The sequence below is a fragment of the Aptenodytes patagonicus genome, chromosome 1, assembly GCF_965638725.1.
Source record: "Aptenodytes patagonicus chromosome 1, bAptPat1.pri.cur, whole genome shotgun sequence".
Classification (NCBI taxonomy): Eukaryota; Metazoa; Chordata; class Aves; order Sphenisciformes; family Spheniscidae; genus Aptenodytes; species Aptenodytes patagonicus.
This window is the reverse complement of record NC_134949.1, coordinates 125,092,134-125,110,069: the sequence shown is the minus strand read 5'-3', so window position 1 is coordinate 125,110,069 and position 17,936 is coordinate 125,092,134. Positions and strand designations below refer to the sequence as shown.

The following is a 17,936-nucleotide window of genomic DNA, read 5'->3' as shown; positions in this document are numbered from 1 at the left end:
CTTGAATTTGTATCTAAACACACAGAGTGGTTGCATACTTTTAGCTTGGTCCAAGACCATCAGCCTATGCACCCTTGCAGAATTTTCTCCAACAAGCTCCCTACCCCCATAAGTCTGGCTGTTGTTTTTCGGTTTTGTTTTTTTTTTTTAATCCTGTAGAGGTTTAGGGTGGTGGTGATAGGATCAACAAGGGTTGAACCAACAAATAAACAAAAGAAGATCTCCTCTGAAACTTTCCAAATTAAAAAGCACACGCGCTATTTTCTTGTTCAAGAGGTTTTAATAAAGACTCGTATTTTTAAACCTCTCACACTGTACAACACATTTAAATGTACATCAAGCTCAGATAAAAAATAAAGCTTTCTTACAAAGTACATTTTTCCAGTGAATTTTTTTCTTTTTTTTTTTTTTTTTTTTGCAGTAAAAATAGCTGCTACATAAATCCCTCCTGATCTTTGAAAAGGAGTCACAGTTATTTCCAAAAATAGAATTCATATTTTAATCATACAGGATAAACTGCAGGAAGAAGAGACAAGTCAACTGAAAAAATAAGGCTTGTATATAAATTTTTTTTAAAAGGACATGCATAGAGGTTGAAAAACAGATGCCATTTATAAAGGAAAAAAGGTAATTTTATCCATATTAATATTTTCATTTTCAGTTACAGAAGAAACCACAAACAGGCCCTTTATGTCCCAGAATATAACATTAGCTTCTTGTAAAAATGCCAAAATGCACAAAGAATTGCCAGCTTCAGTCTTGGCAAAATACTGAGCTAGCTCTCCCTCCCCACCCCCCCATTTCATATCATAGGCATACCATATGCATGCATACTGAGCACTTATGTTGTCTCTCAGGCCAATTAAATATTTGCAGAAGGTTGTATATCCTAGACAAACATGAAAAAAAAAAAAAATTGATAAGTTTACATTCATCCTATTTCAAAACACACATACAATTAGTTTAATTTACACTATACAGTATCTGTTAAATAGGAGCATTACAGAGTTTCAAAAAGAATCACAGAATATATACAAACTGAATATTGAAATGGTACGATTTTCCTTCCCTTCTTTAAAGGGTCTTTTTTTTTGTTAACGGTTGCTACATCTGGTTTTGGACACAGAGTGTTTATGTACCTATGCAGCACATTTCTGGAGTAGTAATAATAATAATAAAACGTGCTTTAGAACAAAACTAATATCGATTCTCCTTACTGCTCATTTAAAATAAATTAGTTTGTTTTGTTTTTTTTAAATAAATTGCATGATATAAGATGTAAGCAAGGACGATGGTATTTTAAAATAGCTGAGCAATAGTTCTGCTGCATCACTGGTTTCTCATCCAACCTTTGGTTTTAAAGCCAACCCATTATTATATGGCAGTGTAAGTAGCCAAAACGTTTTGTACGGCAGTACAGGTAGTCGAAATGCTTAACCCAAAAGCATTTCCATGTCTTCATGACAGAGCTGGGATCTGGTGCTGACTTCCATGCTGCTCAAGTGCCTGACATGGCAACACCCGAAGCCACTGATGAAATAAGGCCGCTTCCTTCCAGCTCTCCCTGGTTACAAAATCAGTTAAGGTCCTTATTTCCCAACAGTTGCACCCATCTGAACAGCCAGAACTGACTGCAGACGGTTCCCAGACGCAGTCCCAATACATGATTTTCACCCCTGCAGCATCACGTCCTCGGGCTCAGTCCTCCGTGTCGGGCTGCACCCCCAGCATCGCGTGCAGCTCCTCCGCCGTGTACCCCAGCAGGTTCTGCAGGTCGCACACGAAGCGATACACATAGCGTTTCCCTGAAGTCTTGTGGATGATGTTCTTGTCGTAATAGTAGCGTAGGCCTCGGCTGAGCTTCTCGTAGTTCATTTTTGGTTTGTTTTTCCTCCTTCCCCACCTCCGTGCCACCTGTCAGTCCGAAAAGAAAGCAAAATGCAAAGGGTTTATTCAAGTCACGTTCTTCTAGTCGGTGGCTGATAAACACAGTTATTAAAACCCTTTCTCAGTCAGAGCATTTTATTTGCTTTGGATGTCCCAAACTCAGAAAAGAGAAGAGCTGGTGACTGACCCCGCAACTGAACATGCTCCAAGACAATTATCAGCAGCAGCTTCAGGAGAAAGTGGCTGATAGCAAGCATCAGTGAAAAGGATACCTATTTGTAGTGGATGGGCCAAAACGTCTTTAAGGAGATCAAGTTTACGGGAAGTATAGTCTCCTCTCTCAAGAAGACACCATTTAACTACTGAGCAGCAGGGACAGCTCTTTAACTGGAAGTTGAATGATATAAAGTTCCTTGAAGTTAATGATTTCCCCACCTCTTTTTTAAATAAAGGCTTCAGTGGACTTTATATCACATCTCTTAATACAATAACTTTCCTACTGGTAACAGTATCGGAAAATGAAAATGTATTCTGTTTATTTTTAATGGCTAAAGCTGTAAGTTCCCAAAATATTTCAAAAGTAGCACTACCATATTTGCTGTGTATCTAAAAGAACGGCGATACGCGGAGTGGATTTTCCCCATGCCTTCGTGCAATCCCAGGCATTGTTGATTCAACCACATCCAGTAAGCTAATCTACAGTATTACACCGTCAAAAGAACTAACTTTGTATACAACCTTTAAGTTTCCAGCTATACAATGTGTTCTCCGAACTACAAGCAAATGCTGATATCCCTGGGTGGGAGGATAGGGGGGAATATCCCACAGCAATCCTGACTGTACAATAAAGCATTTGCAGATGAAGAGATTTCAGCAAGCACCTGATCGTGTAAATGCTTTACATTCAAGACTAGGCCCACAGATGGCAGATCAGACCCTAAATCTTTTTGTTCATCACAATTAGCCACATACCTCATCTGGGTCAGCAAGTTTAAACTCCCATCCATCTCCAGTCCAGCTGATGAATGACTGACAGGACTTGTCAGTCAGTAACTCCAGAAGGAACTGCCATAGCTGTATAGGTCCACTGCCTGTTGAGAGAGAGAGGGGGCGGGGAGAAACCACAATTAGTACTTCTACAAGCTCTGACCACAACCAATGTATGTGACCATACTCATATCACAGGATAGATCTTGTAATTATCCTGATTCACCCTTTTTTTTTTTTTTTTTTAAATATCAGGAAGAAACCTAAGGTATTTCTCTATAACACAAATCTGCTCCTAAACATGTTAAAATTAAACCAAGTCAGCTTTTTCATGGAAACACAGGATTTGACACAAGCTATGTCTTTCCATTTCATATGGATCCCTTAGCCCTCACTCCCACCTCCCATCAGCTGCACTTCAAGCTCCATGGCTTGTCCTGCAGTCCTTGGCTTGGCAAACATTCTAGAGGAAAAACCGATTTCAGCAAGGACTACAGGAACAAAGTCTTAACAGGCAAGCCAACACCTGCGGAAACTCCCAAGTGTGGGAGATTTTGTCCAAGTTTCCCTCTTCTTCAAACAGATCAAAAAGTGCATTTGATTTTTACGTGTTCTGACGTACCTTCCTGTTCTTGCTTTAGATGGATAGTCCTATGAGACTTTCTTTAGTAACGTTTAAAATTGAAACTTTCCACGAGTAGTGGTCTCTGACTAAGTTGTAAGGCATGCCTTACAAGTATACAACTTTATCACCATGGTACACATTTATAGAGAACATTGATGTTACATAAGAAGAGGAGTGACCATTTTGCTTCACTACTTACCAGTAAAGCCAGCTAGAATTGCTGCTGGTATAACTGGTTTCCCTTGCTCTACAGGATCACTTCGTTCTTGAATATAGTCTTTGAAAGACATTGTAGGTTTGCTCAGACACAAGGACTGGCTACAGTCATCTTCAAAACTCTCATAGGATGGCACACGCTGTAAATCCACCAGTGACGACTGGCTGTTCCAGGACTGTAGCATCGAATCTGAGCTTTCGTAACTCTCTGCACCGCTGTCACTAGATTCGTGTTCTCTAAGCTTACCTTTATAAAACAAAAAGGAGAAAAAAAGAAAAAGAGAGAAGTGTTGTGGTTTTTTTTCTCCCCCTCAGTCTAGCTTGTATATATAAATTATGCAAAGGAGGAAAAGACATACAGAATATGGCCTTGGACCCATGGTTATCATGCAGATAACGACTCACCAGAATTGTCTATCAGTATGTTCAGATTGCTTCTTGGGAAATCTTGATTGACTGCACAGTAGTTCACACCAACAGCATCTGCTTGGGTTTTAGGAAACAATGAGAACTCTTGTTCTGGATTGAGGAGATTCGGTCCTGTGGAATTCTGACAGACGTCAGTCAGGAGACTGGATTTGGGATAACCAAGGGCTTTAGGGTATCCAGGCATTTGCATACCATAGGAGTTCTGATCTACATTAACAGCTGAAGAAAGAAATAAAAGAAGTAATTAGATGTTTTTCCCTGCAGACCCTTAAAACAGACCAATACACCTCCAGCACCTCACCACAGTTGTGCCACCAAGAAGTAATTTTCCCATGAAAATTTGACTAAGAGAGTGATAGATGCTACAGACCTACGGGAAAGGCTACTGAAGTTGGCGAGAAGATGCCCATCTAACGGGCTCCAAATCAGATTCTGTAAGTCCCCCTCTATATAACTTGCTGACCACAAATATGTCTATTGTTTGTTCTTCGAGGAAACTACAGGGCTACAGAAAAAGCTGGAGAAGCTTAAGTGGTTTTGAGTAAGGCCCTCATCATTAAATGGTGTAATAAGGTTGAGCTGGAGATTGACTGTGGTAGAATGAAATACATCACCAATCAAACAATCTGAGGGAGCTAGCACTGCGTCCCACGCACTTTCAAAAGCTCTATTACACTTCCACAGTCTTCAAAAAGGCCTAAACACAACTCTGGCTGCTCCCCGTCCCTCAGCGATGCTAGTTTTTGACTCGGTTTGCTAGAGGTGGGAGTGGTCATTCTGCTCCACAGATGTAGGCTTTGGCATACCAAGAGGAAATTTGATTTTCTCAAAGCCTTGGCTCTTCAAAAGATTTCCGATACGAATTAGATGATAATTAAACAATACTAGGAAAGAAGGCTGTAGCAACTGAAGTCAACTGTTCTCCTCAAGCACAGTAACTATTCTGGTGCTTTTTTTTGTTTTTAAACTTGGTTCTGTGACATGCTTAAAATACACTGAGAGATGTAAAATGCCAAATTTCTTAAAATACTTACTTAAGCAATTATTATTGACCCAGTGAGGAACTGAGGTGAGATGAGAGTTCTCCACATATTGATCCTGCATTTTGTCTTGGCTGTCTGGGGAGAGCAGAAAAAAAAAAAGAAAATTTGGTTTTATCGTTTTAAAGATCTGACCTGTATGCCACAAAAAGCTTCTGACTTTCTTGAGTATTTTAGGGTCATCATTCACATAAATTTTACTAATGCACTGCATTGCATTCTCTCTCTTGAAAAAAACCACACTAAAAAACCTAACCAACTTTCAGTAGGCTTGAAAACCACCATACCAATTGACTTTTAACATAAAACTTAGAAACAACAATAACTGCAGTATGTTTTAAGGTCCAAGTCCTTAATGTGTGCAACTACTGAATGCTACACTCCAAACCCAATGGAACTCACAGGGTACTGCATGTAGGGTTTTAGCAATACCATCAGATTTCACCTAAGACACCTCGAGGTGTCTTTGACTTCTTTACATTCATTCACTGAACTACCTCGAAACACTACATTAAGGGAACAAAACCAAAAACTTGTAATAAGAAGTGAACAAATTTTGACCAACTCTTGGTTAATTTTTTTTTTTTTAAATGGGGTATTACAGTAGCTTTATCCTAACCTCAATTATTTCAACGATGATTCCAAATAAAACCTGACCGCAATAGGTACTCAGCCTGAACACAGAATTATTTCTGTGGATATCTGCATCTGTGCTTTGCATGCCAAGGATGTATTAATAGTTCTAATAATGCTTTTATTAACCAAGTTTTGAAGTTCATTTTGAGTTTTCATATGTAATAAAAGCCCTTCATAGTGAAACAAGTGTTGAAAGAGTCCCGTTTCTGTTTATGTTAGAAGAGCCTTAAAACAAAAGCTCTTTCTGGCTCTGTAACTACCTTTTATCATCTGTTCCAGGTGTTCCCACAGAATATCTCCCACATAGTCAGGTGCCAGTTCCAGGAAACGCTCCTTGCCCAGGTTACACAAGTCTTGGCCACTCATAAGAAACTGATGGAAGTTCACGTTTGCCAAGCTAAACTCATTGGTAGCCCATGAAAGCCACTGGCAAACTTGCTGTTCAGTCCACAGCCAGGGATCTGCAAGACAGAAAGTATCCAGCATTTAGAGAAAACTCCTGACCTTTGTCACATAATCTTCGTTAGAAGGCAGTGAATGAAAAAATTTGTTTACCCAAGTTACTTAGTTCTGAATGAATTCAGAATGAATGTATTCTTGGATAAGAAAAAAGAACAAAACAAAAAACAACAACAAAAAAACCCCAAACCACACACCAGTCCTCTATTTTCCTTCTGCATTCACTTGTAATCAGAGATGTCCTCAGCTTACTTGATTCTCTCTTACGCTGCCAAAGCATGAGCTCTCCATGCACCCATTTTTAATACCAGCAAGTCTGATTTTTCCAAGTCAAGCTGTGCCAGATTCACATAGGATCCATTCTTGTATTTCCTACTGACATCATTCTTTCTCTTTTGAAAGAGCCGCTATTCAGCCTCCTCCTTAGCATTAAAAAAAAGAGCTTATAAATAGAAAACACTTACTATTTGGGATACCCAGCCGACACTGTTCCTTTGTGAAACCACTGAAAGTATCTTTCAAGGCCTGACTCATCACAGCCTTACTGCACGGGGTTAACAGAGGCAATTCACAGTTGTTCGACTCTACAAGAAAGAAAAGGGGTGGAGGGGAAAAACAAGATACATTAACTTTTAGGCCAGTGAAAGGAGTGACGGGTTTTTGCTGTGCTATTTGAAGAATAAGAAAAGGATGCTAGAAACTAGGTATTTTAAAAACGTAAACAAACAGTGTAGATCCATTTTCTGATGTATTAAGTCTTTGACATAATATATCAACACTAAGATCTCTGTGCTACTGGTTTGATAAAATTGCATCATGCTAAATTAAAGCTTTGCAGCTTTCCATGATACAGATCCTCATTTACTCTTACTAGTTACATAAAGCGCCTTTGTTGCAGGGAAACTTTACTATTACTTTTTTTTTTTTTTTTGAAGGAAATACGAGACTGCTTATTCCTATTTTGTCACCTATAGTTTGACCTCAGACTTCCTTATAAGTCCAGACAGTCTACATTTAGTTTGAGAGCTAAGTAACTGATAGTAGGGTTGTGAAGAACCAGCTTGCACTATTTAACACTGCTTTCCAATGGACTGTATTTCAGACCTTCCCGTGCGTCTCTCAATCACCCAAGTACATGGTGCGATAGATTATTCTATCGCCTGAACCAAAGAAGTGTGACTGGTAACAAGCTGGTACTCAGTGCCTAAATAATGCAACAAAATCCACAGTCAGCATCATCCTATGCCAGTATATATTACTAATCTGCTTAACTGATTTTTAAATTTGCAAATAGATTCCATTTTAAGGACAAATTTGGCTTCCACTCAGCCTTTCTTATTGGGCAGTTTTCACCAGAAGATGCCTCATTTTACTCTGAAAGAAGAATTTCTAAGTTGAAGAAAGCCAACCACACTGCCTAGATGTTTCAGATTAGGAAACCTTTTACTGACATTTTGTTTGTGATTGGTGTCATTAAGCTAGGGATAATTTGAAGACAACTTAACCAACCCGCTTACTGCATCCCTGAACATTTGAGAGCCTCTGAGAACTCACACACAGGTTGCATTTGAAGGAGCTCTGCTGTGTTAGAGGCATATAACGGTGGCAGGGTATATAAAGGTGATGAACTTGGCAGACTCTAAAGTCAGTTCATGAAGCTGTGCAGTTCTTCTCGTTCTCCTAGAGTAGCTACAGGCTCCACTTGACCCAGGAAGTGGAGCTCATTACCAGCCCGTGCTTAACTTCTGTTTTTACCACACCCATCCTCAATATCTGCTAGGACTTGCTTTGCTGACCAGAGCGGGTGACTGATTAGAATCACATTAGAACAAAGGACTGGTGGTTTTCAGAGGTTTAAGGGTTTTTTTCCTTCCCTAAGGGGAGATAAAGGCAGCATCAGGTAAAATATCTACATTTTGGACAAAACTCCCTGTTTTGTCAGGGATTTTAGGCAAGGATTTGTAGAGAACTCTTGGTAGGTACTGTTCTACACAGGGGAAAAAAAAAAAAAGAAAGAAAAAGAAAAGCTCTGCAAACATCCCCACCCTTGTTTTTTAGAGTATGGAGTAAAACATACTGGGATTTAACACCAGAGGGTCAAGAAAGGAGCTTGCAGAATACTTGCATTTTAATTATGGTTGAGATATTGCAAGTTTAAGTACACATAAAACTTTTTTTAAAATTTTTAAACTCTCTTAGCTCTGCTTTAATACCTACAAAGGCTTCTTCCATGGACAGTCAGTCTATTAGGCTACTGAATCCCAGTTCCCACTCCTTTTCAGTATACAGAACAGCAACTATCCACAGAGCAACTCACATGGATAAAATCAAGCATGTACACAGAAGTCTGTGTGCTAACACACTTCTTTTTAGGGAAATCCATGTTGCACTTGTAAGAGTATAGCCATGAAATTTTAGTTAGACCCCACAAATTTCTTTCTGATCTGCTGACTGGACTAAGCAACAAAGTGAAGAGTTACCATAAGAAGTAGAATCAAATCCTGTTGGCACTTCTTGAAGTGTTTGATCTTCATTTAGTGAGAAAAAATATCCAGCAAAGAGAGAGTTTGAGCTATCAAAGGTGTCAAATGCTGGTTGACGCTGCAAAGCAACAGAATAAATAAAAAACAATGTGAGCATTTTGCTAGAGTACTGTCAACTTCATTGCTAGGAAGTGGCTGGGCTAGGTTTCCTAGATTTGGAGATGCACAACCACTATCTTGAATCAGCTAACTTGTGCCTTTGAAATATAAACACAATGATAACATAGCTTCTTGTACATAAATACAAAACAACTAACATTCAGAACACAGTGCTAAGTGGGTGGCATGTTCTGCAGGTTACAGTAAAGCCCAGTAAGGATATTCTCAGTTTTCCTGTAATTGAGCCTTTTAACAATAGAGAATGCACATGTGGAGAGAGGGCGGGGGGGGGGGGGGGGAAGGGGAAGAGAGAGAGATATTTATTTTCAGGTATATTTTAAAGAAATCCTCATTTCCTTAACCCTTTAAATTGACTATCCGCTTGATGAGTACTTCCTGGCAGAGGCAGGATCAGTAAATTATGGAAAAACAACTGCCAGTGCAAGACCTACAGTAGATTTATGCAGCTTTTTTTTCTTTAAGGGAAATTTAATCTGAACCACATCACTTGAAGCTATACAGCCAGCTTTACAGGACTTGAGGAAAGATGTTACTCCTTTGCTGCGACTTTTATACTTCTCAGTTACTGGATTTGCCAGCTACCACATTTTGCAGTCTTTCAAGTGCTCAAATGCTCAGTGAAACACTGCTAGTTTCATTATACAGAAAGGGATAAACAGGACTGATAAAAAAGTTCCAGATAAAAGTGGATTCTACTGATATATTGGCAACATTCAATAAATATTGTTATATTTTGAAAACCTAACTTCTTTCAAACTTGACTTGTGTCAATTGTGTACGCTAGAAATACTAGCACTTTTACTAGATCCCCTCAGCCACATTAGTCTTTGGGGAGGCAGAGGGAATGTTAACAGAGGAGGAAGTAACTTTAAAAACAACTTATACAACTTGCCTGTTAGTCACAAGGAAACCGTATTTGTAGTATCTAGAGGCACGGATGGATAAAAGTTGCCACTGAGATTTTTAAAAGCACCTGAGGATAGAACATTGTTCTGGAAAGCTACAGCTTGCTCATGGCAGCTACTGCAGTTCAGGGAGACGGCGACAAAGGCAACTTGCAAATGCTTATTTGTTTTAGGCATCCACTGGTCTGCCAGCTTATGCCAAGGTAGAGGATTTAGCAGAGGACAAGGCAAAGATTTTTCAGGGCAGTACTCACGTGCGATGCAAAAGCAACCTGAACTATGTTTCTGGAATAGCAAATGAGTATTAGGATTTCCTCACATTCCCTAACTTCTCTTTTTATGTCACCACAAAGTTTCAAGTGGCTTGGAGTCTTTTTGCACCAGGTGCCTTTTATGTGCTGTGTGTCATCCCCCTCCTGAATCTCCCCAAATTACATTAACCCTAGTAAGAAACAAGGAACCGTAATTTTTTAGTTGTATTTTATAACAAGCTGCAATGCATCCTAGTACATACGTTATGAAAGCATACACTCCACAGAAGAAAAAGCTGGTTATGCCTCAGTTAACTGGGTTCAGAGATCTCCACTGAGCACTGGCCAGCGGAGACAAATTGTGTACGGTTGGTTCAGGTACCCCCCACAACTACAGTCAAAGCCAAACCGTGAAAAGGCTCACATCCAAATGAAACAAGTTAATAACAATTGAGAAATCAAAATAACAAATTTGCTAGTAAAAGATTCTTTATACATTACTAGATAAAAGCACTGACTCATCGCTAGTACCTAAAAGAAAGGGCAAGTTCTTTCAACACAATCTGGAAACTCCTGCGTTTTGTATAAATAGCTGACCCTTATCCTGAGTCACTGGAAAAAAAATGCTGTGGCATGCGAATGAGTAAAATCCATACTGTGCTAGTTTCATATTTCAAAAAGGAGAAAATTAATGTTTAAGCAGGTTCTTGATTTAATAGTAGTAAAAGGGGAAAAAAACAATGCAAATGAAATTCTGCTTGCCCTATCAGTTATGCAAACATTTTATTTGGCTTTTCAACATATGTAAGAGTAATTATTACAGAACATAATAAAAAGAAATGTGAACAGCTACAAAATACTAGAATACAGGTCTCTATTTTGACTTAATTACATGACAACTGAATACTGAATAACTGCTTAGAACAACCACTGTGTTACAGAGCACACAGCTGTTAAGTTGGGGGATCTCTTGTGGATTTTGTTGTTGTTGTGGGCAGGAGAGAAAGCTAAGAGGGGACATAAAACATCTGAGAAGTCAGCATGCCAGAGTCTGACTAACCGATTCTTCCAAACATGGACATTCCTCAAAGTTAATGAGAGCAGAAAGTGTCTTTCTGCTAGCATTAATAAGAACACAATAAATGCATTAGCTGCGGGATGCCCCAGTTGGGTTTAGAAGGTGACAGCTCAAGAGTACTCACCTTGAGCATTCCTCTGTACACGTTAGACACAGGAGCTACTTGATCCATGTTGCTTATCCCAAAATCACTCATCTGAAAAATGGGAGGGGTCACATGAAAAACGTTGCTACTGAGGAAGCAACCATGTTAACAGATGTACCTCACTGCTTCAGTACAGATTACAGAACAGCTCTTGGAATGAGATACAGGGAAAGCTTTCCTTCTCATTGCTCACATCCCCACCATCCAGGGCACAGTTCCCATCTTGCTTAAGCAGCTTTTTAACTGGAAGACCTTTTACAGGCATCACTGGTGTTTAAGTTTTAGGAAATGAGTGAACAAGAGGATGGTTAGCTTCTGACACCTACTGTGAGGGCTTTTATTTAGTACCTTACTCTGTTAGTCTGAAAAGCCTACAGAAGTCCTTTGTCCACCAAGTATCTATCGCTTTGAGATATTTTCCAGCTTTCACCCGTTACCTTAAACATTCAGTTTTGTGTTATTTTTGCTTACTGCTCACATGCCATGATTCACTTTGGACTTTGGCTTTCAAAGGAAGGAAGAGAAGTGACAGAGCGCTCACCGTGATACACCTTCACGTACTAACATTCACCCCTTTCACCCCTTTTATGAATAATCATTGAAGCCAATACCCGGTATTAGCAACCTGCTTCCTCCACTAAGCAAAGCATCTCCAAGCCATGTTATCTTGCACATTTTGTAAACACAGGATTAGCATATTTATGAAGCTTTAGAGGGCCTAAGTTTTAATTGAAAAGGGTTTATGCAGTAAAATACCCTTTTTAAAGGGTTGATAATGGGACCACCATCAATATGTTCATGCTATTGAAGTTAAAGCTATATCACATTGCCTGTATTACCGGGAACAGGGTTGTGTGAGGCCTGTATAACTTGTTCTCCTATATATCACTTAAGGAAAAGAGTGATAAGATTCATATCCTTTTACTGACCTATGGGAGAGATCAAACATAAGGAATAAAGCCAGTTTTATGGCCATTGTTCAGGTTTATCGTGATGCTGCAATTCAGGTGTTGGTGAACGACACCTTATCAGACTACACAATGGCAAGTTGTCTCTCAACAATTTCCTTCTCCTTTTTCACAGAATTGGGCTAAATTCTCTTGCTCCACAGAAACTGTCTGAAAACGTGCATTTGTATTTAGTCACATAGGACACTTAATATTTCGACAAAACTGTGATCACTTATTACAAGCAAGTTCTCTTGTTAGCCATGTTAACACAAGGAGAAATCAAAATACAATCTTAAACTCAGAAAAAGATGGCAAATTAGGAGCTTAACAAAATAAGCCCGGCCTGTTAAAATGACAACACATTCAAAAGCCGTCCACATGAGCAAAGAGGAAAATAAAAACATCCAACAGCCAAAGACAAGGAACCCCTTCATCCTCTTATATAGTTGATCACTTAAAAATCAAGAGTCCTTAACCTGAAAGGCCCATTTCAACTTCACTGTTATCAGATGTATGGGACTTATCATTGCAATAAAATAAATCAACTGACTATGGAAGGAATATTCGACTTACACTTCATTAATGTCACCCAAAAGTGCAATCTACTGAATGATGGTTTTTACCTCAAACAGCATGTACAAATATTTGATCTAAATTACACATCTCATTGTGCAGCAAAGAATTTTACACAGCATGAGTCTCACTCAGCAAGCATCCTAATCTTTTCATTAAATTTACCACAGTTTAAACAACTGTTTATCTTTGCATTCGGCTGGGCTTTTGAAAAAATATATGGCAATTTCTAACACCCTTGGTTTTGTCTTTGAAATCTGCTCTGGTGCCTCGGGATAACTAGCCGTAAACCTTACCAATTGGAAAGTATTTCTGAAAACATTATACATATTTTCACTAAGTTTAGATCTGATCCCCCGTTAGGACTACAAATAAGATTTCTGACACTTTCAGGTGCAATCCTGGCCTCTACACGAATACTGTTAGGAACTCTCCCATTGACTAAAAGGACTGGGATTGTCTCCTTCCTGGTTTTTTTTGTTTCTTTAGAAATGTTTAGGGTCCTAAGACAAAAGGTTTATACGAAGTCTTCATTACATGGCACTGCTCATTAACCCAAGTCACTGTTTCTCTATGCTAGGCTGCTCGTTTGTTCTGTGGCCTCGCCTGTGCACTACACAGCTTATGGAAAAACTAGACATCGAGCTCCTGTCTAATAACACATAAAGACCTTTAGCATGTTTTGTAACACTCCAGTTTTCTTCCTCCAACAAATCTCTCACGTTGTTATGAGTTTCTATAGCCTTTGCTCGCCGTACATCATCTTTCTCCCCATCTGCAGTACAAGTTTCCAGCCCTGAGATCCGAAACCCTTACAGAGGTATCGCAAGACAAGAGGAGCTGAAAAGGCAGTATGGCTTTTCATGACACAAAGGGTTAAAGCTGGCTTTCTGCTGGACTTAGAAAGCTGCTGTTTAAGTTCAGAAAAGACACTACAGCACAGCACGGTGTGACTGGGCCTCACTTCCAACTCCTCCACTAATGCTGATGACTGCTACTTGCCAGCTATAATTGGTTTAACTGGCAGGACACCTTCTTCAACACCCCCGCATAGCTGAGTGGGTGAACCAGAACAGGGTCAACAGGATCAGGCACTTATTAACTTATACTCCTGAATTCTGATCAACTTCTTTTCAGCAATAGCCAGGTGCTTGCCCACAGCTGGATTCAGCTGGGAATCATCCACATGGAGAACTAAACCATGCCAGTGCCCGCAACAGATCTCCACTGTTTTTTTTTGTTGGGTTTGGGTTGATTTTTTTTGGGGGGGGTGGGGGGGTGGGTGTCTGGTTGTTGTTTTGCTTTTAAACGGCAAATTTTTCAGACAAAAAAATTTCGTACCAATAGGTTAAGAGACAACCGCCTGCCTTAGGAGCACTGATCCCCCGTGCAACTATTGGCCTCCCCAAGTACTGATGAGAGAGATAGCCGAGAGCTGGTATGACTTTTCACACATATGACACAATCGCCCACATAAAAGTTAGATGGGGAGATCATACAGCCCAACATTTTTTAAGTCCCTTTAAAGTACTAACCAAATCCAGAGTGCGCGCTGCCCATTAACCCTTTCCTCCCGGGCACGCAGCCGCCTCACCAAGGCATCCCCGTCCACCGCCGCTTCGAAGGTATCCCTCCCGCCTCCGGGCTCAGCACCGCGGGGTCCCCTCCGCCACCCGGGCGGGCACCGCCGCCCTCTTCGCCCGCGGGGTCTGCCCGCTCCCCGGCCCCGGCAGCGGCTCCCGCCGTCGCCCCCGGGGGAAGTCGCTCAGGGGGTCCGGCAGCGCCTCCGCCCGCGGGGGGCTGGCGGCGACGCCCGGCTTCCCCGGGCGGCCGCCGAGAGCCCCCGACGGCGGAGCGGAGCGGGTCGGTCCGTGCCGGCGAGCCGCCCCCCTCCCCGCTGCCGCCCCCGCCTCACCTGGCCCCCGAGCTCGGCGCTCGCCTGCTCCTCTGCGTCCCTCCCCGGCGGCGGCGGCGGTGGCACCACACACAGAGCCCCCCCAAAAAAAGGCGCCGCTGCTTCTCCGGGAGCCAAAATATCCTCGATGTGGCAGAGCCGGCCAACAACAACAACAGCAACAGCAGCGGCAGCGGCGGCAGCAGCGAGTTGATCCCACCGGAGAGTCCCGGAGGAGGAGGAAGGGGGGCGGGAGGAAGGAGGGAAGGCGGGTGCCCGGCGGCGGGTGCGTGGGCGCTGCCGGCCGAGTCGCTGACTGCCGCCGGCCCGTGCCGTGTCGTGCCGAGCCCAGCCGTGCTGTGCCGTGCCGTGCCGTGCCGTGCCGTGCCGTGCTGTGCCGTGCCGCCCGCCCTCGCAGGCGCTCTTCAGCGGGCAGGGGGAGGTGGCGGCGGCGGGGCCCGCCTCCCCGCAAGCCCGCCCCCTCTCGCCGCCGCGGACCCGGTTGTTGTCGCCGTCGCCGTCGCCGTCGTCGTCGTCGTCGTCGTCGTCGTCGTCGCTACGGCCGCGGCGGCCGCGCGGCTGGCTGCGCCGGTACCGGCCGAGTCTCTCTCGGCCCCCGGGGGCTGCCCCGCGACCGGGCCGTTCCCCCGTCCCCGACGCCTCCTCCCTGCCTGGTGCTGCCGGGCGTGGGGAGAGGAAAAGAGAGTTTTAGCTCATTCAGAGGCAGATTTTTTTTTTTTACCCCTGGCTATACGGGAGATAATTCATGCTGGACGTTTTCCGTGCTTATTTTTAATTAATCCCTGTCCACGAGATAGATAAGATTAGGAGAATTAACCCATAAAATCCAAGTATCTGTATAAATAGCCTGTTTTCGTAGGTAAACGATGACGCTTGCTACTGTGGAAATTCAGCAATTATGTCATGTTGCATCTTCTACAATTACTTTGGCGAGTTCTTAATTTAAACTAGATGCAATGTGAAAGCTGGACTGACAGTTTCATCTTGTGAATTGCAGATCCAGGCACCACAGTCAGTAAAACGGAGTTGGCGTTCCTCAGACCTTGAAAAAACTTGGTAGCCCTTGGAAAGTTGCACGGAGCTCTATGCCACCAAAATACAAAGTAACTTTCTGTTAAATTTGTTTTGTCAAAGTGAGCTCCCCCTGAGGGGTTGGAGAGACTCGGTGGACAGGCAGACGGGAGGCCTGGGTTGCTTTTCTTAACTCTGCTCCACGCTCGTTGGAGCCACCTAACTTTCCTGACTCTCTTGCCACATTACCTACGACTGACTGCTTTTATGTGGTGTTAAACACTTTGGGTGCACCCAGCTGGGGGGATCCGCGCGTGCTTCCCAGCTCCCCGGCCCGGCTGCGCGTTGGAGCGCAGCACCGTGTCCTGACGGTGGCTTGGTTTGAGACCTGTCTGTGTGCCCTCTATCACGCTGCATGCTCTGGTTGGGAAGAAGCCACGGTGTGTCTGTCCGGCAGCCATCCTGCTGTGGGTGCCCAGCGGACCTGCCTGGCAGCCTGCGTCCCGCAGCACCCACCTCACAGGTTATAGATGCAGTCCTTGGTAGCGGTAAATCACCGAGCTGTAAGGAGAAAACAAGCTGGAGCCACAGTTTCTTGTTGCTTCCACCCTCGACTTCTCTAGATTTTCAGTGAACAGCAGGCATCTAAATTGCACTTAAAAAGCTGTTCTTTAAGCTTGGTGTTACACCTTGCTTTATTTAAACTAACTCCCATTTCAAATTAACATGTGTCATAAGGTTGTAACTTTTCTTGTAATAAGAGCCCAATAACTGCTACTTCTCAGTTCCTCACCGGACTTCAGCTGACCCCTTACCATGTGCCTAAGCTGTGATTATTTTTGCCATTAAAAAGCCATAGTCTCTTTGGTTGGTGGTGGTGCAGTTGTCAGGGCTCCTTGCTTCTCTATTTTCCAGCTATTTCTGGCCGCAGCAAAAGCTGGACCATACAACTTGTTACCCCGGAGTAAGATTCTCTAGTATTTCTTTCAAACTCTTCAGAAAACTTTCTCCTTAGAAAAGTGGGATATATTTCATTCCTTAGGGCCAAATGTTACTGGGCAAATTGTGGCAGTCTACTTTGAGAGACTGAAAGAAGTGTCTTGATTATGCCAATGACATTTCTTACTTCAGGAGAGTCCTGATCTAATAAGGCAACATCTGTTACAATCCTAAGGGAAACCATTAAAAACTGTATGTCAGCTGCACAGCAATTTTAATTATAACACTGACAAAAACAATTATGCCACCCTTTATATAGGGGAAACATCTGTCAAAAAGATAAGATGAAAGGCTGGGAGTTATTTATTTCTTGCTAAATTAATGTTCTGGGATCCAGAGCAAAATTATTAACCTGGCCATATTTTGCTCTATTAAAATTTCTTATTTTCAGAGTAATTATTCTTACATAAGCATATTTAATGTCATTAAGTAACACTTATTGTTAGTGTACAAATACACTATTGCTCCACTAGAAATGGTACATGCTTAGTGGGCTGGAGCACATGATATATGAGGAGGGGCTGAGGGAGCTGGGTTTCATTAGTTTGGAGAAGAGCAGGCTAATGGGGAATCTCGTTGCTATTTTCAACTACTTAATGGGAGGTTACAGCAAAGAAAGAGCCAGACTCTTCCAGAGGTGCACAGTTGCAGCAGGGGAAACGCCAGCGGGATATTTGGAAATAAATGTTCCCAGTGCGAGTGAAAGCTTCATCCGTGGAGAGTCTCTGATCTTGACTGGCCAAAGCCCTGAGCAACCCCAGCAGAAGGTTGGAATAGAGACCTGCAGCGCTCCTCTCCAGCCCGAGTTACGCTATAATTCTGTGATCCCTCTGCACTGCTCATTTTCAAAATGTAACACCTTTAAGCTAGGGAGTCAAAGAAAAAACAGGTTTTGTTTTGTTTTGCTTCTGTGTGTTTTGTTCTATTTTAGGAATTGTTCATCCTTCTCACAATTTCTTTAGCTCTTACCTGTGCTTTTATGCGTGTGTGTGTTGGCATGCTGTCAGCCATAGAGACAAAAGGGGGAGTTCCGTGTAAACTTAAGAATAACCATGGTGTCAGCACCATGCTGCAGACTTTTGAGATTTTTTTTGTTGTTGTTGCAGACCTACTGGTGCTTTCTTTTTTTGCAGGAGTGAGGGAGAACTGGCTGTGGTACTCAAGAGT

The 17,936-nt window shown here is 42.3% G+C and overlaps 1 protein-coding gene across 1 annotated transcript; it reads right to left on the bottom strand.

Annotated features, from left to right (window-relative positions):
- Positions 1 to 255: 255 nt before the first annotated feature.
- ETS2 (ETS proto-oncogene 2, transcription factor) lies at positions 256 to 15,120 on the bottom strand. The gene is made up of 10 exons (XM_076354133.1): positions 14,760 to 15,120; positions 11,301 to 11,372; positions 8,760 to 8,880; positions 6,744 to 6,863; positions 6,081 to 6,281; positions 5,179 to 5,262; positions 4,121 to 4,363; positions 3,699 to 3,962; positions 2,860 to 2,978; positions 256 to 1,914 (listed from the first exon to the last, which is right to left on the bottom strand). Exons 2-10 carry the CDS (start codon positions 11,370 to 11,372, stop codon positions 1,699 to 1,701), a joined length of 1,440 nt encoding a protein of 479 aa, XP_076210248.1. The 5' UTR covers positions 14,760 to 15,120; the 3' UTR covers positions 256 to 1,698.
- Between the last annotated feature and the right edge of the window lie 2,816 nt (positions 15,121 to 17,936).